At 51.4% G+C, this 22,786-nt stretch overlaps 1 protein-coding gene across 1 annotated transcript; it reads right to left on the reverse strand.

Annotated features, from left to right (window-relative positions):
- Window positions 1-6,649: 6,649 nt before the first annotated feature.
- On the reverse strand, window positions 6,650-19,397 carry PLA2G2C (phospholipase A2 group IIC). Its single transcript, XM_017662744.3, is given in 4 exon segments — window positions 6,650-8,182; window positions 15,498-15,601; window positions 17,419-17,556; window positions 19,357-19,397. Coding segments are annotated over 4 exon segments (450 nt in total). The 3' UTR covers window positions 6,650-8,015.
- Between the last annotated feature and the right edge of the window lie 3,389 nt (window positions 19,398-22,786).

Consider the following 22,786-nt stretch of genomic DNA (forward strand, 5'->3'; position numbering starts at 1 on the left):
CCACATTCCAACTGCAAGCCAGCAAGTCCTTCCGGTCGCCACCCTATCCTCACTCCACCGTCTAAGGATGCTTTCAGCTCAACATCTAGAAATCTTAACTGGCTGCCCTCTGGACTCAGAAGCTGGGTTTCTGCTCCAACCATTAATCTTTGTTTTTCTTTTGTTTTCAAAGAAATCTCCCTCATTGAAATGCCTGATACTTCGCACCGCCTGCAAATACCCTCTGCCGCCAAGTCCCAGTGGGAGGTTCTGCACATCAGGAATAAACAAAAAGTGACTGAATGAGAAATGAACTCATGTTGAGAATGTCTTTTCTTCCCTTGAACAAGAGCAGGGACTGGCAGAGAGTCTCCTTGATTAAACACAGGCTCCTGAGACCTCTTTTCAACTAGACCTCGCCCCTGGGCTTCTGTGTCCATCTTCGCAGTGCCTGGTTTTAGAAAGAACCTTTTCCTCACCCCTCACCACCCACCAGGTGGTATCTGATCTCTAGGCCTGCCTTCACCAAGGACCTGTTGAGTCAGCTTAGCAAGAATTCTCCTACCCTCTTAGCAATTTTCCATCCATGAATCCCCATCTCCCAACCCTCCTCCTTGGCTATAAATCCCCACTTTTCTTTTTTCTATTGAGAATTGAGCCCTGTTCTATACTGAGGTCTCTTTTCCCCTATTGCAATAGTTCTTGGATAAGATCTGTTTTACCATTTTAGCTTCCATCCAGTCCTGCTTTCTACAACCCCATCTCTGCCCAGATCTAGGTCAGTTCTCTATTCCCTGGGAATTGTTGCTCCTCCCTCCCATTCTGCAGAATCCTCGGCGAGGGGTTATCAACTCTTTTCTAGAACTTGAGTGACACCTAGTGGTCATTGTGGGTCACCATCAATGCTGTGCCCTACACCTCCTGCGCCTCTGCTACTGGACCCGAAGTGAGAGACCCTGCGGCAGACTGGCAGCGCCAGGAAAAAGGAAATGGTCAGCACCGCCTCCACCACCTTATCATTGCCATCAGTGCCGCTGCTCACAAAGTGCAGCCTGGGTGCCGCCCTGGCTCTGCCCTTCACGGCCTTGGGCACGTCACTCCCTGATCCCCTCCAGGACAATGTGGATAATAAGGATAGTGCACATCCTGGGCTTTGAGGATTAAATGAGGCCACGGACGAGAATGCTCCAGGGCCTGGCATGGAGAATGGAAACTGCCAGCCCTGATGACTGGTGCCCTTGGCCCACGTGTCAGGCAATGGGTCCTCAGGGCCAGACTGGCAAACAGCAGTAGCAGAAAGAAGTGGGGGCTGATGGAACATTCCTGGGGACATTCTCCCCCAGATGGAAACCTGGCAGAAGCCAAGCTGTGGTTTTGCAAGAAAATCTGGCTCCCTGCACATGAGTGGGAGGGGGAGAGGGAGAGAGTTGGAAGCAGGAGGAGGGGAAGGAGGTAGGCAGGTTCTGCGGGCTCTTCCTGGCCCCAGCCCACAGTCAGGCGCCTGGTGCCTACCCAGCCCTGGGCCCCTCTGGGCCTGGGAGCCACCACTCCCTCACGCTCCGAACTGCCAATGAATGCGGAGGTGGCCCTTTCCTCCCCAGAGGCTGGTGAGGCGGTGCTGGCTGTCAGCTTGCCCAACTGCAGCTTTCTAACAAGCAGCTGATGCCACAACCTGTGGCAACAAGCAGAGTTCAGCAGGGGTACAGGTTTGGTACAGACTCGGCACATGGCCCCACCAACAGCAGCCCTACCGGAGTGCCCATGCGCTGCCTGGTGGGCAGGCCAGGATGGCAGCCCTGATGCCTGGACCCAGACATCTCAGGATGTCCCGCCCAGAAAACAGAGCGGCGTTTAGTAAGCACCTCCTGTAAGCCAAGCACTGTGCTCAGAGCTTGGTGCAGGCTGTCCTAGTGGACCCTCCGAGCAGCCCTAGACAGCAGTGGCTGTTAGAATCTTTATTTATAGAAGGAGGAAACTGAGGCCCAAAGAAGCTCAAGGTCATGCAGCAGAAGCAGGGCCTCTCCCCGTCTACCCCTCACACCCATGTGCAGGGAGCCAGATTTTCTTGCTAAACCACAGCTTGGCTTCTGCCAGGTTTCCATTTGGGGGAGAATGTCCCCAGGAATGTTCCCTCAGCTCCCCCTTCCTTCTACCTACTGCTCTTTGCCAGTCTGGCCCTGAGGACTTTAGGCCTGACACGTGGGCCAAGGGCACCAGTCATCAGGGCTGGCAGTTTCCATTCTCCATGCCAGGCCCTGGGGCATTCTTGTCCGTGACCTCATTTAATCCTCAGCGGAGTCCTGAACCCTGACTCCAGAGCCTTAGCCTCAGTCAGCCTCCAGGCCAGCCCCCTCACTTTGAGAAAGAGCAGGGAAAACAAGAGATTTACTGTCAAAAAACAGGCTGGAATTCCAGCCCCACCTGCCTGCTGGGACCCTTTGTGTTTATCTGTGAAACAGGGATGAATAATTCCCGGAGGCTCTGTGATGATCAACAAGACAACAGATGAGAAAGAGCCCTGGGAAGAGTCAGATGTACACAGATACTGGGTTTTGGTTACTAAGAGGACAATGGGGTCAGGAAGAGGAGGGACCTGTGTGAGGTCACCCCCACTCGCGGCCTTCTCTCCAGCCTCACTGCTGCCCCCCACAGTGGCCAGCTCCATCCGTGCTTCACACTCATCTCCTGTCCCCCCCAGCACGGGCCTCCCTGCCTGGTCCCTGCCTGGAGCAAGCTCCCCTCTTCTCTGCCCTGCCCAGCTGTAACTCCAGGGAGGAAAATCCCGGGGCACAATACCTTTGAAACCGAAATCAGTTAAAGGGAGAATTAAAGCGGGAGAAATCCGTTTATTTCTTACAAACATTAGTCCACTTCTGCTCTCCCATGTCTCTCACCACCCAGCTGCAGAAGAAGGGACCCCACCCAACTTCTCAGTCCAGATATGCCTCTCTCCCCCTTGTAATTACCTATTTATATTGAGATGAACTACTTAGAAACACCTATTGATATGGACATGCACTAAGGCTAGAGGAGAGATTCTGGAAATATTGTAATTTTACCCACACAGACTAACTTCCATTATAACCATCAGGTCTGGAAGCCTTTGTGAGCCAACAGGTCTGGATGGGTTTCCCCCAGATGTGCCTGCATCCGGGCCCTTGCTCCTCACCGTCCTGTTATCACCTCTCTACCTGTCGGTCTCCCCCTGGGCTGTGAGCTTCAGGTGGGAGGGACCTCTCCTACTCCCTGTGAATCCCCAGGGCCCAGCCCAGTCTTGGCACACTGGATATTTGTGCAATGGATGGATGGATGAATGGGTGGGTGAATGAATGAATGAATGAATGAGTGAGTGAGTGAGTGAGTGAGTGAATGAATGAATGAATGAATGAAATCACATAATTTAGTGGCTTAGCCAGAACCAGAACCTAGGCCTCCCTCCAGGGCAAGTATTTAAACCCTTGGAGCAGCTCCTGGTCATGGCCTCCCCAAGTCTCTCCAGGGCTGGATTCCTTCAGGAACACACCAGAAACCCCGGGCTAGCAGGGGGCGAGCAGACAGCACTGGGCTCAAGTCCCCTGCTCTGCAGAATGAAGTGTGTGGCCTAGAGCCTCAGTAAGGTGGGGATTTTAACAGCACCTGCTTGAAGATGGATCAGGTACTCTGTGGACAAAACAGCCCTGTGCCTGGCCAAGGTGAGCGCTCAGTACTGGAAGCTGCACATTCTGGCCACCAAGGCTTGTGGGACACACCTGGGCTCCCCTTCTCCCTCATCAGGGTCCCTGCCCCCAGCTCTCTCCGTGCTCCCATCTGGATGTGACTCCTCCTCCTCCTGAGCTCAGTAATGCCTGGGCCATCCCAGGAGCTGCCCCCCCAAAGTGCCCACTGACCCAGAAACCCAGTCACCTTCCTCACAGCCCAGCCCCTTGTCCCCTCCAGGACCCACAGCCACGCCTACACTGCCACATGTCTCACTCCCCACGTGTGCTCACCCCGTGCCCTTTACAGCTTTGCAGACACCCCAAGAGTGGGACTGGGGGACAGTGACTCCACCTTTTCAGCTCATGCACAGTCAGTCTAAAGCATGACAGCTTCTCCCTGGTGTGGGGTACTGGGCCCGATGCCCACCCTTGGTGAAGGGCATGCCCACCATGCCATCTCCTGACTGCCTGGTAGCTTCACCAGATATCAAGGAACATGGTTGATGGAAATCTACAGAGAACTGTTGTAAACATACATTGACATTTGTCCCCTCTGAGGCAGGGCGCTTGCTCCGACAGTGCCAAGGGAATGAATGCCACGGAGTCCCTAACCACTGCCATGCACCTGCTCCTTACCTTACCATGGCACATGTTCTCAGCCGTATGTTTCACCCATGAGGATGCCAGGGCTCCAGGAGATTGAACTGCCCAGTTCACACAGGTGGTAAGTGGTGGGTTGCTTAGGATCCCGGGGCTCCCCACTGCTCCCAGAATCAAGCCCAGACTTCTCAGAGTGAGCACAAGGCTCTCCCTGACCAGCCCGGCCTACCTCGTCTCTTTCATTTGCCCTGAAAACTACCCCCCACACCCATGCCCTCACTCTGAGCTTCGTGCAGTTCCTCCACCCTCCCCATCTTCCCTTGACCACACTTCATTCAACATATACATTGGTAATAAAAAACAAAAAGCAAAGATCCTTGCCCCCATGAGCTTATCTTCTAGTGGGGTGGACAGTCCGTGAACCATAAATATGGGGAATGCATAGTGCATTGGGTGGCAAGAAAAAACTGAAGGGCAGGACAAAGGAGATGGAAATGCCCGTGGAGGGCAGGCTCTGTTGAAAAGGCTGGTCAGCACAAGCTTCATTAAGGAGGTGGGATTCTGGCACAGACTTGGAGGTAGGCAGTGAGCCACGTGGGAAGCACCTTCCAGGCAGAGGTAACAGCCGGGGAGTCCCCAGGAGAGGGCATGTGTCTGGTGTGCTCAGGCGGAGCTGGGGTGGAGAGTGAGGGGGGAGCGTAGGAGGTGAGGTCAAGGAGCAGGAAGAGGGTGTGATCATGGGGGGTCTTCAGGCCTTGGAAGGATGTTGGCTCAGAGGGAAATGGGGAGCCACTGGAGCGTGTGAGTGGAGGAGGGACACGGCCAGACGCCAGGCATTGTGCTGACCGACTGCTGTGTGGAGAAGAGATTGCAGAGGCCATGGGTGGAGCGGAGACAATGACGAGCAGCTGTAGTAATCCAGGCACCAGGTGGCGGTGGCCTAGACCCAGACATCAGCTGAGAAGATGGTGAGAAGTGGTCAGGCCTGAGATTTTTACTCTCTCATTTTTTTAATGTGTACATTTTCCTTAAGTGTTTTATAAATACATGCAGAGTCTAGTTGTATTCTGAAGGTAGTGCTAACAGATTGGATGTGGGATGTGGGATATGAGAAAAAGAATGTGACACAGGCAGGTTTCTGGTGGTGTGTGGAGGAGGGGAGCAGTGGAGGAGGGCCCCTCTGCTGAGATGGGGAGGGCGGTGGTGGAGGCAGGCATGTCTGTGTGTTAACTAACTTCCATCCCTCTACCGGGAGGCTCTGCGCACCCCACTTGGCCACCCCAGCTGCTCTTTATCTTTCAGCTCTCATATGAACTGTCAAACCCCAAGCATTCCTCTGGGAAGCCTTGTCTGACCCTCCCAGAGGGTGGTCATTGCTCCCCAAGCCGACCCTGATTTCAGTATTTCCCAGGTTGCTTTGTAACCACCTGTTATCCCCTGGTCTGAGAGCAACTTGGAGTCTGATGCATCTTCCCCTGCCTTTAGCACAGGGCCGGGCTTGGAGTAGGCCCTCAATGTCTGTTTGTTGGGGGGATGAAGGATTGCCCTTGCAGGAGTGCAGGCCTTCTCAAAGTCAGCAACATCCCTCTCCAGTCCCACCTCGCTCCTCTCCGAGTCAGGCAGGGACACTGAGCAGGGGGCTTGGATACCCTCACGGGCCCATTTCCTCCATATCACAGATTAGGAGCCAGGGCCCAGGGAGTGGAAGATGGCCTGGACGAGCCCCGTCCATCGTGCTGAGCTGGGCTCTGGATCCTCTTCCTCTTCTGCGGCAGATGGCCAGATACCCGCACAGTTCTGAACTAGTCCCTGCTGCAATCAGGAAGCCCCAGGAAGGGGAGGTGCCTGGCTGAGGCCTGGCCACACTTGCTTCCATATCCACCTTTCTGCAGCCACTTCCCTCACTGATGCCCATCACACCTCAAACTCCCCTTCTGCAGTTACAATTACTACAGCATGGGGCAAATTTAGGACCTGTAGGCCAAGTTACCACTTGACCGTGAGAGCTGAGCCAGGCAGAGCCTAGGATCCCTGGTTCCCAGACCCTTTGCTAGCCACTCCCCTCTGACTTCCCTTTCTATCTTCACATCAGGGAGTACCACTCAATTCAGGTTTTCAGTGCCTGAACTTGAACTAAAAGCTACTAGAGCTCTAACATAATCCCCGGGGTATATGAGACCTAATTCTATTTGTTTTCTTTAGATCTCTGAATGTCGGGGCCTGATGTCTAGCAGGGGCTCAGTAAATGTTTATTGGATGACTAAGTGATCACAGCCCCCCGCGTGCTCTCCATTAGCATGTGAGCATGGCTTTCTCCTCCCTACCCTACTAGGTGAGGAGCAGGGACAATGTCCACGATGTTTCTATGGCCCCCAAGTACGGCACAGCGCTGAGAATCCGGAAGTCTCAACAAATGAAGACCGGTTACATCAGTGAGTAATGCTGCATAACAGACCACACCAAAATGCAGTGACTTAACACAGCAGCCTTTGTTTAAATTAGCTCATGATTCCGCAAGGTGGCAGTTGGCCTGGGCTCAGTCGGATGGTTGTTCGGGTCTCAGCTAAGCTCCTCTGCGTGTCCGTGGTCAGCTTGCGGATTTCTGCTGAGCGCTCTCCCACATCTGAGGTCTGAGCTGGGACAACTGGGCTGATGGGCTCTGCTCCAGGAGGGCTCTCATCCCCCAGCAGGCTAGCCCTGGTTTCTTCTCCTGGTGGAGGCAGGTATCCCGAGAGAGGGGAAGTGCACTAGCCTCTTGAGGCCGAGGCTCAGGAACTGGTGGACTGTCCACATGTGCCACTACATTCTCTCAACCAAAGTAATTCACAAGGCCAGTTCAGAGTTCAGATTCAAGGCGTGGGAAAAATAGACTCTGCCTCTTGATGGGAAAAGCTGAGCGTTACATCATGAAAGGAGCGGCTACAGAGAGGTAGGAAAAACTGGCTATTTTTGCAATCTACTATACAGAGTTGGGCATTATAAAGATCAGAATCCACCCAGGGTAGATCACTTTAGTATTTATTAGAATTTAAATCTGATATAACCAGGGGCTTCTAAATTTGGATGGAGATTTTTGGATACCTCTGATTCCCTCTCCCAGACCCTCTTTCTCCATTTTTGTATGTCCTCCTAGTCATGACACCCATGGGGCAGTGGTGGGTGCTGATGGTCACATGCTCTGTCTTCTAAGAGGTGGAATGGCTTCAGTCTGCTCCTACCTGAGGGTTTTCAGAGAGCAGCTCGAGCAAATGAGAAACAAAACCCAAGCGGGCCTCTTGGGTCCCTTGGTGTGTGTGCCAAGACCTTGTTTTCCACGATCTCTGCTTTCCTTCCAGTAAGATCTGGGTGTGGGCCCAGTTCCCAGGCCGGCCCTGCATCCTGATTTTGGGTGGCAGTGGAGGGAGAATTTAGGGTGGATCCTGGGGACTTCCTGGGATGGGGGCTGGGGACATCTCTTCACCCTGTCACCTTGTTTTGTTGTTTCCTAGCACTTACTACTGCTGGACTGGATCGGTTACTTATGCGTATATTTATGGTCTGTCTCCATCCATAGAAGGCCAGGATCTATCTTTTCCATTGCTGACCTCCAGCCCCCTGATGCTGTGTGTCAGAGGAGTACCCCAGGCCAGATGCTGTGGGCTGAGCTTCAGGAACTGAGTCTGCCGGGGGTGACATGAGCAGACTTCTAGGAAGGTGATACTGGAGCAGATGCTGATGGGGCAGGCGACCGGTGTCCCCCTAGCACTGCAGTTTATGCCTGCCACAACGGGGCCGACTGGAAAACTGCTTGAAGTTTATCTCATAGGTGGGCAAGCTGTCTTTGAACCAGTACACAGACTGCTTGTCACACTCGCAGGCCCTTAGCCCACAGAGGCAGCCAACCCCCGGACCAGGGGAACATTCACCTGCAGAGAGACGGAGAGTCACTGGAGGCTCCCAGCTCACCCACAGGGTGTGGAGAAAATGAGGAGCTCACTGCATGGGGTCAAAGGCTGAAACAGAAAGGAAAGAAAAGGGGAGCCCTTTTCCTTCATCCCACGCCCTTCCCTGATCACACCTGGACAGGCCACAAGTACTGGAGTGTGGAGAAGCTGGAAGAAACAGGAGGGGGAGTGTGGGCTGCCTGGCAGGGTGTGTGAGTTAGTGCACCTGGGCAGCGCATGGCCAGGCCCGAGGGACCCGCTTTCCCAGATCTCATCTCTCACAGCTGGACGTCTCACTTGTACATCTCAGGCATTTCTAACTTAGGATGTTCAAAAGGGAACTCTTGATGGAAGTGCCGCTCCATGCATCAGCTGAACAGCACCCACACTCTTGTCTCAGTAAATAGCACCATCTCCTCTGGAGCCAGAAAGCTAGCAGCCAGCCTTGCTTCCTCCCCTCCCTTCACTTTTCACATCCAGTCTACCAGATTGCTCCACCAGTTTCTCTCTTCAAAGTGCTCCCTTCTCTGCCCTCTCCTCTCCACCTTCTTGGCCACTTCCCCAAGCCCCATCACCACCAGCTCCTCCTTCCTGATGGGAGGAAATAAGCAGGGACCTTCTTAAAATGTAACCTGTATTAGGTTCACTCTCCTGCTTTACTACTATTTGGGGAAGACTTTCGAATATCTCAAGTCCTTGTCATGGGTGCCTAAGTGCACATGATCCGGCCTTTGCCAACCCCTCCATCCTCGCTGGCATTCATGCTCCCACCTCTGCTCTGCTCCAGGCACACTGGCCTCCTATGTCCTTGCTTGGGCCTGTCCCAGGGCCTTTGCACTTGCTATTCTCTTTGTTTAAAACACTCTTCTCCAGGATCTGCAAGGGTCTGGATCCATCCCAGCCTTTGGGTCTGGTCGTACTTCTCCTTCTCAGAGAAGCTCTCCCAACCACCCATCTAAAGCTCTCTCCAGCCCCTCTCCCTCACATACTTATTTCATTCATTGTACTTTTCACAGCCTGTGCCTCTCTTTGTTTATGTCTGTCTCTCCTCATAGTGGAACATAAGCTCTGTGACACCAAGACTTTGTCTTGTCCATTACAGTATCCCTGGCATGCAGAACAAATGCTGGCATGTAGTGGGTGCTCAAGTCCCCAAATAAATGAATGAAACCTCTATGGGCCTTTGGGATCCAGTGTCTGCCCTTTGGCTGAGTCACCACTAGATGAGGATCTTTCATTTAGTGGTCAGAGCTATGATGTTCTGTGAGTGCGTGTGTGTGTGTGTGTGTGTGTGTGTGTGTGTGTGTGTGTGTGTGTAGGGATGTCTAAGTCAAGGCTGCCTCTTTAGATAACTGCACCCCACTCCCACTCTCTTCTGAGGGTTGGGGTTGAGGAAGGTAGGCAGCCAGACTCCCTGGTTTGTTGACCTTGGGCAAGCCGGCTTTAGTATCTTCATTTATAAAATGGTGATAAAAATAATAGTGCCAAAAATAAGTGATGGTGTCTATTTCATGGGATCATTTCGCAGGCTTTTGCTGCCGACAGATGGTGTGGCTTGGATGTGCCCGGTCCACAGACAGTCCTCCTAAAAATGCCTGTGATGAGGATGCCACACCCTCAGCATCACACATAGGAAAGAGAAGAGCCCTTTAGGTCGGACCTAAAGGTAGGGCTGGCTGTTGTCCATGTGCCTCCCTCCCTCTCCGAAGTCCACAATTCCTGCAGCAAGTCGTCTTCCCACGTCTCCCTGGAGACTGGATCTCTCAAGACCTGTCGACACCCACCCTACGCTCAGCTGCACCACTCCGTCACCTCACGCAGTGTGTCAGGATGCTCACACCTTGGGTGCTCTACTGCTGCTGTTCTCACTGTTGCTGATGCCTAGAGTCCCTTTGCCTGCACACACCCTTTTCCATCCAAGAAAATCCTTCAAGATCCAAACAGCCCAGCTGCCCCAGGGGGTCCCGGCCTACCCAGGTCTCTCCCCTGTGCTGCACCCTGCACCCTCCGTGCTCCCCTTCACAGCAGCCTCTGTCTGCAGGTGCCACTTGGTCACATGGCTGGTGCTCTCAGGGCTAAGGGATGGGACCTGCCCCCTTCAACCTTGGTCTCTCCACAGAAGGGCCTGGCACAGGTGCTGTCACTCACCCAGATGCTGGTTCTCTGGAAACCTGAAGGAAGGCTTCGCACTCTGCCTCAGCCACCCCCCTGCCCCTCTCCTCTTTCTCATCTTTCCCTTTCTGTGTATCTCTGTCTTCCGTCTCTTCCTTTGTCCATCTCAGCTCTCCAAACCTCCTTCTTCCTTTCTCTCCCTTTCCTCTCCTTTTCTTGCTTTGTCTTCTAACCCTTTGCAATGCATGGGGGAGAATTCTCTCCTGACATTCGTCCTATTTCTGATGGCCTGCACAGTCCGCAGGCCTGATGGAGCTGATCTTGAGCAGTGCCCTACGGCTGTGGACTCTCATTTCCGGGGACATCCCACAGCTGTGGTAGGATCAGGCCTGTCGTGATCTGGAAGAAGCAGCCCCAGGCCAAGAAATGCCATCTCTGGAAGCCATTTTTTCCCAAGCCAGCCTGAATTCAGATCCTGCATCTTCAATTTGCTAGTGGAGAAACTGAGGCATGAAGAAAGGAAGTGACAGCTTCAGGACATTCCTTCTCATTCCAGGAAACACACTACCAGAGATGACACAAAGCAGGATGGTCTATGTTCCCTCCTCTGGCCTCTAACTGCCTGCACCCAGGCCTCTGTCCTGGTCTTTAAATTCCCTCCTAGGGTCTGTTGTTCGGGTCTCAGAGCATTTACCACCTGAGCATGGAGACTCTGCAGCTCCCAGCCCAGCCCAGATGTCCCTCTTGAGCTCTAGACTCCACCATGCTTGTGCCCATGTGACCTCCCCTTTGGGTGTCTGGTAAGCATCTCACACGTCACATGGCTCACCCCACACTCTTGCTGTGTCATTATGGTTCTACCCCATCTTCACAAGCTCCGCAGAGGATGCGATTCTCTGTGGCTGCCCAGGCTGAGAACCTCGGGTTCAGTGTCTCTTCCCTTCACGCTCCACATCTGGTCCATCAATATGCTTCCCAAACACCCCCGGCATCTGGCGTCCTCTCCACCCTATGGCAACTTCTCCCTGGTGCTACCAAAACAACCCACTAATGGCTTCCCCTTTCTCCCCCCTTAGTCCCCAGCTCCTCTACACCGTGGCAGGAGTGACCTTTCTGGGGCAGAACTGGAGCACATCCCTCCTTGCTTCAGATGCTCCGATGGCTCCCCCACAAATGAAATAGAAGGCAAGCTCCTCAGCCAGGTGCCCAGTCCTGTGGGACTCATTCCTGGTCTGACACCCAATCTCCACTCCCTGCTGCCACCCACCCACCTCCTCTGCTCCTACTATCCTGGCTAAACACCACCTCCGTGCAGAGGCCTTCCCTGGCCACCTAAAGTGGCCATCCTTCCTTCCCGCTGCTGTCGTCACTCTTTAGCTTGTTGCCTTGTTTTGGATGCTTCATAACAATTGTCACTGTCTGTGCACGTACCTTTATTCTGAATGTTTCATGGTCTCCCTCCCTGAGTGTGAGCTCCTTCCCGGTGGGGAGTCTGCCTTTTCATTACACATCTTCAGCTCGGGACCGGACCGCAGTAAATCCCCATCGGTATTCACTACCGCCTCACTGGCCTCGCTGGCGGGACCTACATGACCCGTGGGGCCGTGAAGGGGGCCCCATCCCAGGAAACAGGAAGCCAGGTTCCCGCTCCAGACCTTCCACATGCACACAGGCTCTTGGGAAAGTTGTCTCTCCCGGAGCTTGTTTCCTCAGCTTTCGAATGGGGATAAAGAAGCCTGCCTCGACTAATTTATGAGTTTTTTCATTCATTCACTCATCAAATAAACAGCAATTGAGTTCTTAACTTGTGTCTGGCCTTTGGCTAGGAACTGGCGGTATTGATCTGAGCAAGCAGGTCACACATCGCATGCTCCGGGGGTATGCTTCTCTGTGGGCTCTGTGCGAACGAGTGCCCCAAACAACACGGGCTTGTTCCCTGCTCTCCTGCTTCTAGTTAGCGAGAGCTGATGCCTAAATAAGCAAGACAGTTTCAGGTGCAGACCTATGCTAGAAGAGAAAAACGGCGGCGTGTCAGCGAGTGGAGATGTTGTGAGGAATAAATTCAGTGGTAAAGAAGAGAGATCTTTGCAAACTACAAATTCCAGTGGTTACCAGGTCCACCTCCCCCCTTTGGCAGCGGAGAAGTCAGAGGCTCAGAGATGGAGGTGACAGAGGCACTTTTGCCTGGAACAGGGTCTCTGCCTCAAGGGCTTGGTTCTCCTCTGCATAACTTATGTCTGGTATGTGGGTGGGAGGGTGTGTCACCCCTGGCTGATCTTAAGGTCCTTTGCAAATGCCAAGTACTTATGTAAGTCCATTCCAAGGAGGGTTAACCACCTCCACTGTTGCCGGAGGGCAGCCTTCCCTGCCCACAAACTGGCCCCAGGGCTCAGGTTACAGCTCCTTCTCAGCACTCATCTCCCAGTGACATTTAGAGACACTGACAAACCAAGCTGTTTTTCTCCTTCCCCTTCTCTGCTCACCAACTACCTCCAGGAGCAGCCGCTGGTTGCTAAGCAACCTAGGACCCGCTTGGGTGCAGGGTTTCGGAGCTCTGCAGCTGGGGAGGTGGTTAACCCCTGCAGCGCGGCTCTTTGAACTGCAGTGTAAGGGGGAGGCTTTTATTCTATAAAGGGTTAATGACATTAGCTTGAGGGGATGCAAATGCAGAGGAGAGGCCTCAAAGAAATCTCTCAATAAAGCACTAATAAAGAAAATAGTGCTTTTCCGCAAAGTAAAGGAGAAAGACAACTTTGATGAAAAAAGAAACTACAACTTCTAAAAGGAAGAGCGCTAAATAAGCACCTGCTGTGGGCCAGCCCCTCACCCGGTTATTTCATTCAGTCCTTCCAGCGCCTTATGAAGTGCAGATGATTCTCTGCATTTTACAGCTGGGGAGAAGAAGGCCCAGGGTGATTCTGCAATTATTCAACTAGAAGGAGTGAAGCTGGAATTTGAACCTGGCTCTGCCTGACCCCAAAGTACGTGCCCTCTCTGGGCTCTGGGCTCTTCAGCAGAGATGTGGAGCTAGCACAGAAAGATCTAGGACATTCCAGAGAAGCACTCCCTCCACTGCCCGTCTTTGTACCCTAAGCTGGGGCTGAGCATTCTAATGAGTTGCTGCAGACATTAGAACTTGTATTTGTACCTCTTAAACCCTTTCACCTAAAGCTCCTATGATACTATGTCAACTATACTTCAATAAAAAATTTTAAGAAAAGACTTGCATTTGTATAAGCCCTCTAGTTAGGTGCATCTCCGTGACCCTGGAGACTGCCCCCTGCAGGCGGGGCAGGTGGTGTGAGACAGGAGCACCACTCTGGAGGCAGATCACGTGGTCCAAATCCTAGCTTTTCTTTCTCTGGCTGTGTGTCCTGGCCACCTCATTTAACCTCTCTGAGCTTCAGGGTCCCTGGTAATGGGGAGAGTTATGCCCATTCCAAAGGTTTATCCTGCAGGTACAAGGTGTTCTGTGTAAATCACATGTCACAGGTGCTCATACACTGCAGCTGCTGATTTTGACCCCTTTTCAGGAAGAAGAAACTGAAGCCCAGGAAACTCGGGCCAGGCAGCACGCTCCAGGACACTGGAAAGCCAAGACACGCGTGTTTCAATCTTGCCGTTTCTTGGATCAAACCCTTCTGTGCTTGGGGCCTCAGTCACTCTATGGGGGCATCAGATCAGAGAGCTCCTTGAGTATTTTCTCAAAAAGTGATGCCTCTTCAGCTATTTTAAAGTAACATTGATATGACAGATGTTAAAATGAATACAAAAGAGGTGAGAAGAAATCATGTGACAGCGAGACCATGAGCCAGGCTGAGAAAAGGGTCAGGGGCACCTGTTTTGTGCTCTCCCTCCCTCACCAACCAACAGCCCAGACTGCCCCACCTCGGACAGGCGGCGGTCAGAAACTCCCTCCCTGCCTCTGGGGGGCATCATCTGCTGAAGTAAAGAACACTTTGCGGGTAATCTCCTCTGGTCCCCCCTCCCCAGCCCCTCCACTAGGCCCTGATCCCTTCCTACTCCTGGATGCGGCCTTGGGGCCTCACAGAAGAGACTGCTTTAGGCCTGAGGATGGCCATGGCCAGAGAGCTCCAGCACAGGAAGTCTCCTGGAGCACATTGAAAGAAAGGGGGTTCTCTCCCCATGGACAGTGTGCCCGGGGGCAGGGGGCTGTGGAGGCCAAGCGGCGGACCCAGCTGAAGCTGTCCCCTCCTCAGGAGTCCAGGCCTCGAGCCGCCATGATTCAGGGCTCACCACTGGGACCAGGGACACCACACACTCTTAACTCCTGGTCGGCCTTCCCTGGGTGGGGTTGCTGGGAAGGCCTGGGATCTGAGTGCTGAACACCTGCTGTAAGAGGGGGAGATGAGGGGAAGAGAGGGAGGTTCCCTGACCTCAGGGACGAGACCAATGAGGCCAAAGACACACTCACAGCTGTAAATAAATACACCTGGTGAGGAAAGCGGTTCATGAAATCCATAGGCCAGGTAGGAGGTGAGTCGCTCACCCTAAGGGGCATTCAAACCACCAGTTACCCTGAAATGAACAGCATTCACGAGAAGACTATGGTCCAGTGCCTTCAACGGAGCTCGCTCTCTGGACCGACACTGCCGTATTCACAGCCCCGCCCCGGCAGCCCCAGAGCTCCCGGAGATGGGGGCCATGCCCCACGGGCTGGATGCTCAGGGCCTGCACCCCCTTGTCCTTTGCACGGCCTTGGTGACATGTGATTTCCCTTCCCTGGCCCCTCCTACTTTTGTGTCCCCACAGAACCTATCACAGCCCTTGGCATGCAGTCACCTCGAATATTTCTTCAGCTGAAAGCAGCCGAGCTGCTTTGTTAACACATGACAGACAGAAGGAGGAATGTTCTCAACAGCAACAGTTGCCAGGCAAAGCTGCAAAATTCAGTGTAATCCAAGTTGACAGCGACTGAGTAAGCATGCCCCATACACAAGGCACAGGCTCCGTGGTCCCCGAGGCTGCTGGTGACAGGGTGCAGGCGGGAAAGGCCAGCGACACATAGCAAGCCCTCTCAGAAGCTCTGATTCTGAGGGTGGCCGCTTTCCATCTCAAAGTGCTTGGGAATAATCTCTTTTCCTAAAGATCCTGGGTCCACCGGAGGGCAAACATTAAGGAAAGGCCAAGGTGCAGACATTTCCCTACAGAGACAGCTACTCACAGACCACAGTCCCATTGACAACGTGGAACTGATAGCTGTTCAGCACCGTCTGGCAGCCTAGCTGCTTCAGCTTCTCATAGCAGCCGTCGTGGGCCAGGCAGCACCTGGGGGCCAGACCAGAGGAAGGTGAGGGCTGCTGCTGTGGGTGGGCCCCAGGGAATCAGCAGGGCACCTTACCTGGGACCGCATAGGACTCACTGACTCCTCCCCTGGGTGAGGAGGTGCTGCAGATAGGGAGGTAAGTCCATGATGATATGAAAAATAATAAAAAGCCCATGAACATTTAGCGAGCCCTTTCTAGTATCTCCTGCTCTCTCCTTAGCGCCTCACAGTAACCTTCTGAAGTACCATCATTGTCCCCATTTCTAGGGGAGGAAACAAGGTTCAGAGAGGTGAATTTCCCCAAATCATACAGCTGGAAAATGAAAGACTCAGTACTCAAATCCAGGTCCCTGGGACTCATTTGTGCACTTAGTGCCTTTTTACTGAGCACCTACTACATGCCAAGCACTGAGATCACCTCTGAGAAGACAATTGTTGGCAAAAACATACATAATCCCCTAAGTCCCTACTCTCAGGGCACTCAGAGTTGGCAAGGGGCAGGAGGGAAGAAATTCCATGAGGGAAAACAGCTGCGGAACCGCCTATCTCCTCAAGCAGGGGATGCGAAGCAGGAAGGCAGACACCTGGGGCTCCGACGGAAGCCACGAAAGATAGCGTACTTCTGGCTGACGCCCTGGCCAGGTGCCTCAATCTCCCTCCCTTGGTATCCCCATCGGCAAGCGGGCTCTCTGCCCTTTGTCATCTTTGTTCATCGTGTTAAATGCTCATCTGTCTCTGGACCTGGAAGGGGAGGCACAGAGTATCACAGGGCCCAGCATTTGAAACAGGCACATCCTTGTTCAGATCCTGACCCTGCTGCTCAGGGGCTGCATATCTTCGGGCTCTGCCACTCTAGCTTTGTAGGGCCTCACCATTGTTGCCTGTAAAATGGGGGTGGTGACATTGCTTCAGCCATTTGCTGTTGGGGTTAAATTAGGCCCTGTGTGCAAATCACCCATCCTAGCGCTCAACACACAATGGGCATCTCATGGTACCAGTTCCCCTCCAGGGCTCTGGGGAATTCCAGCTGGAACATTCCAGGGGCCCACAAGCCCAACCCAGAGGAATCCAGTCCCAGGAGTCATATTTCAGGTCCCACTGTGGGGACATATTTATCCACACTAGGTTGAAAGTGGTGCAGAACACTTTGTTTCCATTTCTTCAAATGAAGTGAGAGACAAATTACCCTCTTTCTGCCTCCTGGACCCTCCCCAGATGACACTAACTTCCACTTTTTTTAGGAATCACACTCCCCCCAACCCCATCCTTAGGAGTAGGACTGGCAGCCAGGTTTGTGCCATGTGATCTCACCCAGATGGACAAGGTTTCCTAACGGGACCACTCGATTCTGTCTCGGAATATGGAAATGGTACTGGGAGACAGGCACTTGCTGTGCTATAATCCTAAACATGGGGGAAGAAGACCGTGGGAGACCACGTTTGCCATGAGGTCTCAGAATTGAAGATTTTTCTAGAGCTCTGGGCAGGGCTGACCACATAATTTTTGAGGCCTGTTGCAAAATGAAAATACGGGGCCCCTTGTTCAAATACAAGAATTTCAAGATGGTGACAGCAGAGCAGCAAATCGTGTACAGGCCCTTTGGTGCCAGCCCCGGGCAGCTGCACAGGCTGCTTGCTCAGGAAGCCAGCCTTGGTCTTGGCTTTCCTGGAGACCTTGCTCCTGCTCCCATTCAGTTATTTTCTTAGGCTCACTGGAATCGGTGTCTGTGACTTGCGATGCAAGAGTCCTCAGACCCTCACACTTAAGCACGATTGCAAGCGTATCAAAGGGAAGGGGACCTTGGGGCCTCTGCACTCACCTGTCAGTGTCATCCACAGGGGTCCCTCTCCCGCCAAGCCCACAGAAGCAGCCATATCCATAAAACGAGAAGAAGGCACTCTGCCCTGTGATGTGTTTGACCATCCTTTGAAACTACCAGAAGCTGCTGTGGGTGGGCACCATCACTGCCAGTGGTAAACAAGGGAGAAGGAACAATGCAGTGAGAACAGCACCACCTTGGCGTCCCCTAACTAGAGGGCTTCTCATCCAGGAAGACGTCAGGAGGTCCCCAAACATGGTGCCTGAGCACAGCTGGGATCACCAGCCCCTTTACTAGGAAAGAAGATAGGATCAGATCCCAGTTTCCATGTCATTCAGGACAATATTCTACCATCAACTACAGTCATCCCCCAAAGTAAAAAAGCACCATTCTAGGGAGAAATAACTTTGGGTCTGATGGCACATTAACAGTTCGAAGTCAGAATGGCCTGTCTCTACACATATCATCAGGCATTTACAACCTCACAGGAGAATCGAAACACTTAAGAGGCAGAAGACATGCACTCAGCTCAGCCCATTTCTTTAAATGGCAAATACACATGGACCCAATTTTTACTTCTCCAAAATGCTTACAAAAGTGGGAGAAAAATATATATACAGAGATGATTGCTACAGTGTTATTTATGATATCAAAAAAACTGGAAACTGCCCACATATTCACTGACAGGGGGATAATAACTAAATGATATGTTGAAAACATATACTTTTAATAGCAATATCTCTAGCCAAGGGGGTTGAGGAAGTAGGTGGAGGAAAAACAGACATTTATTTTATATGCTTTTATATTGTTTGATTTTTTTTTTTTACAATGAGCATGTATTACTTTTCTGTTAAAATGTTTGAAATATATATGTGTAAAAGCCTTAGGAGGGTGTATATCCAACTCTTAAGAGTGGGCATATCTGAGTGTAGGAAAAGGGGTAGGGTCTGGAAAGGATGAGAGAGGACTTTATCTTGTTACTCTTTATTCACTTATTTTATTTTTAATTACAAGCATGTATTCATTTTGCAATAAAAATAAAATAAGAACAGGAACTTAAAGAACAGAGACAGAGGGTTTGGGGAACATTTCCCAGGAGTCTTCCTATCTCATCCTGTGGGTTTGGACACCTTGTCATAAAGCACCACAGAGGGGGCCAAAGCCCAGAGGCTGTCACTGCAGCCCCTGCAGAGAGGGTGGGACCACACTCGGGCACTGAGCTTCAGGGAGCACTGTGGGGGCCCTTCCTGTCTATGGGTGCCCCCTTACCATGATCTTGCATCCCTATGCAAAAATGGGAACCCAGTTCTTGACATTTTGACTTAGGAACCCAAAAGTTACTGCTACACAGCCGAAACAGAGAAATGGATTTGGACAAGTCTCTAATCAACTAATCAAAACAGAAGAGAAGAATTTTCCAACAGACCCAACACTGTTTCCTAGAAAATTCTTTTTCACTTTGCAGAGGTGTCTGATCTGATCTCCTGGTAGCAATGACTTATAATTACAATTATTCCATAAGTCACCAAAAGAATGCCTTTCTGATAAGAACTAATCTTTCCTAAATTAGCTCGACATACATGTGCATTTTTGTTCTGGAATCCACATGACTTTAAAAAAGACAACTAGAATCCGAAGGGAAAAAAGGTTCCTGAAGGGGGTGTGCGTGGTAAAACAGTAGTCAAATGCCCTCTTTCTTAGCAAAAGGTTAGCAACCTTTGATTTCCCACTAGTTCTGTGAGATTTCCAATGCTGGAATCAGTCCATTTTGCAGAAGAAATAGAAGTAGGAGGACTTTGGTGGGAGCCTGTTCCACTCCTGATTCCCTTTAGAGTGACTCTGGTTTTCCCCTCACCCAATGCCACCTCCGGAGGGGGCACCCCAAAGACAGACACCGACAGGACGCCACCTGGAACTTTCCCCACTGCCTACTACTTAGAGCAGGAGGCAAGGACCACGAGAACTCCCACGGCTTTCATTCCCGAGGAGACCAGGGGGTCCAGGGTGCTAAGCTTGCACCCTCCTCTGCTCATGAGGGGTCTGCTGGCTGAACTCCTTTCGGGGAGGAAATGAACAAAATGAGGTGTACAAACCCCAGTGATGGTGCAGGCCTTCTAAAGCCTTCAGTAGAGAGTTCTTGGCAAAGTGATCTCTTTCAAACCTAATTATCTCTCAATATGATACCCCTTTCTGATATTTAGACCTAAATATAAAGATAAGAAGGGTTCAGCTGTTTGAAAGTACAAGTGGGTTTTTTTTTTGTTTTGTTCTTTTTTTAATTTTATCTCTTTGGCAACACCATCCCTTCATCTTTTTTTCTCTTTTGAGGAGTATTTCCTCTCTTCCCAAGTTTAAAGGCAGATACCTGGTTCGTGATGGAAATCCGGGGCTGGAAAGTCGAGCCCATTTGCCTGCTAGCCCCCAGTTTGCCTACCTTGATACCTACCCAGATATTTTCTGCATAAATGTAGCCCCTCTGAAGCTTGGCTTCCTCTCCTATAAAGGGAGACTAAAATACCTGTCAGTATCTCAAACATTTACTAAGACATTACTAAATGCCAGGGGCTGTTTTCTTTAAGGACGTCATGGGTGTGACATTTAATCCTCACAGTAACTTGAGAGGCTCTGTTACTATTTTCAAGGTGGAGAAACTGAGGCCCAGAGAGTTGGAATAGCTTCCACGCACTCACATAGTCCCTACATTACAGACTTGTGGGGACCAGCCGAATAATGAAAATAAACAGCTTTGTAATGTAAAATGCTATAACACATAAACACACCCTGCCTATTACTATAAGCAATGTAATGCTGACCATATCCAGTCCACCTTCCACAGGACAGCAGAGAATGTGGGTCCAGAGTCGTGATGTGGAGCCCCCAGGGCTGAGCAGTCAATAGCGCTCTTTAAATAAGAGTGGTCTTTATGAGACAAAACAGCAGCAGACTCACAGATTCAAAGAAGGGACTAGCGGTTATCAAAGGGAAGGGGGTGGGGAGGGAGCGAGAAGGGGATTAAGGGGCATTATGATTAGCACACATAATGCACGGGGGTCACCAGGAAGGCAGTGTAGCACAGAGAAGACAATGACTCTATAATATCTTACTACACTGGACTGTGATTGCAATGGGGTTGTGGGGACTTGCTAATTTGGGTGAATACTGAAACCATAATGCTGCTCATGTGAAACTCTAAGTCCAGGGAAAGGAAATCCTGAGGCAAAATACCTCTAAAAACCAGTCAAAGGGAGAAATAAAGTTTAAAATCATTTATTGCTTATAAATTGCAGTCCAGGGCCTTCTTTCTTTTCTGCTCCAGCAGAAGCAAAACCAGCTCTTCCCCTCACCTCTCAGGTACAGATAAGCCCTCTGTTGCCCGTGTAGTTACCCACTGATATGGAGATGAACTTCTCTCCACCCCTGAGGAATGATGCAAATGCACTCAAGCCATACTTCTCTCTACCTCTGAACGCCTATTGATGTGCAGATGTACTAACGCCAGGCGAGATATTCTGGAAATATTACAATTTTACCCACAGAAACCTACATAAGATTGTATATCAATGATACCTTAATTTAAAAAAATAGAGAAAAAAAGTGGTCTTTGTGCACTGCACCATAAATCAGGCTAAATCTGGGAATGTCTGGACCTGGAGCCTGAACAATGGCTCAGTAGAGCCTGGAGGACTTGGTGGGGGCAGAGCTTCGGCTAGATTTACACTCTGTGGCAAAATTTCCCAGGAAAACTTCAAAATGAGCATCCTGTTGCAGAGCCCCAAGAGAGCTCAGCGGGTGCCCCTGCTGTTTTCCCTCTGGCAAGGCTCTGGTGGATGCCGGGAGACTGGGCCCTGACTAGGCCTGGACACAGCCAGCCTTCATTCCAAATGCTGCGTGGGATGTTCTCAAATTAGGTTCCGTCTCTGCAAGCTGGTTTCCTTTGTCTCTTTTGAGTCTGAAACAATAACCATGTGACGTTTTGGTCCACAAAGAAGGGACTCATATGGTCTCTGTTTACCCATTTGTAATGAGCATTTGGGCTGCAGGGGGTCAGAGTGGTCTCAGGTATGCACTGGAGATGAGCCGCCAAACACAGGCCCAGGGCTCCCTCCCCGAGGATGCAGAGAGGGCTCCTGCGATGTCCGGGCCCTGAGACGAGCAGGTGACGATGTTTAGAGATAGAAAGTCAAGGACCTGGGTGCACAGCCAGTAATGAAACTGCAGACTCATATTAGGCACCAACTATGTGCACCTCCTAATGAGGCTAGAGTCAGGCCTATAGAGGGCTTCCAAGTTGGCTAGAGAGACAAAATGGGTAAACAGAGACCATTTGAAGACCAAAAACCGGGCAGACCAAATGTGGGCAGAAATTCTACGTGTAGTTCTCCATTGTTTCCTGAATATTTAGTATTGTTTCAGTTAGGTACCCCCTTCAGAGATGGATTGTCAGCGCTCCTGACATTCTCACTCTTGGGAGTGGCTTCTGCTGCGGAACTGTCTGGTCAAAGATCATGATCCCTCCTAGGGACTTCTCCCTCTGTGTGTCAGCTTCTCCCTCCGTCTGTCAGCTTCTCCCCCTGTGTGTCAGCTGCTTCCTCTCCCCAATCTTGCCTAGTTCATTTCCCAACAGATGAATCTCCTGGGATCCTCCCAGCAATGCACTTCCCTATCTCAGAGTCTGTGTCCAAGGATGCCAATCTAAGCCTGTGAAGAGTGAGAAGCATTGTTCCAGCGGGTGGGTAAACAAAGGCCTTTGAGCTCAGCAGCAGCAGCAGTGAACACATCTTCAAAAGAAGGCAGCATCTGAAGGGGCCTTAAGTTACCCTGAGCTTGTATTCTGCTCCTATCACTTCCTCACTATCACGCTCCCATTTGGCATCAAGGAAGCCAAGGCTCAGAGAGGAGTGACCTGAAGAAGACCAGGTGGCAGGGTCCAGACTTGAACTGGGGTCCTAACTCCAAGTCCTGCACTCTTGCCACCTCACCAGGCTCCCTGCCCTGCCCACACCTCTTGTCTGTGCAGTGTTTTGAAGGCTACAGAGAATTTCAGATGCTGACCTTCACGTCTCTGACTTAGTAAGATGGGCATGGTTCTGTCCTTTGACTAAATGTTTCAGGGTGCTTTGGACTGTACTGAAAAAAAACCCAGAGCACAGGCCCAGAGGCCCAGAGGCTGTCTCTACATTGTAGGGAAAGTGGCATGGACCCCCAAGCCAGCCTCTAGGGCAGTAGGCAGCAAGTGGCAGGTCCCTGAGAGCTACCCTCTCAGACCCATCCATTCATCTTACACAGATAGTGATGAAACATCAGTTGGCTTTCTTCCTCAGGCAGAAAATGAGGAAAGAGCCTGCAACTCCGTAAGTCAAAGATCAGC

Source organism: Manis javanica, chromosome 4 (assembly GCF_040802235.1).
Source record: "Manis javanica isolate MJ-LG chromosome 4, MJ_LKY, whole genome shotgun sequence".
In the NCBI taxonomy this organism is placed as follows: Eukaryota; Metazoa; Chordata; class Mammalia; order Pholidota; family Manidae; genus Manis; species Manis javanica.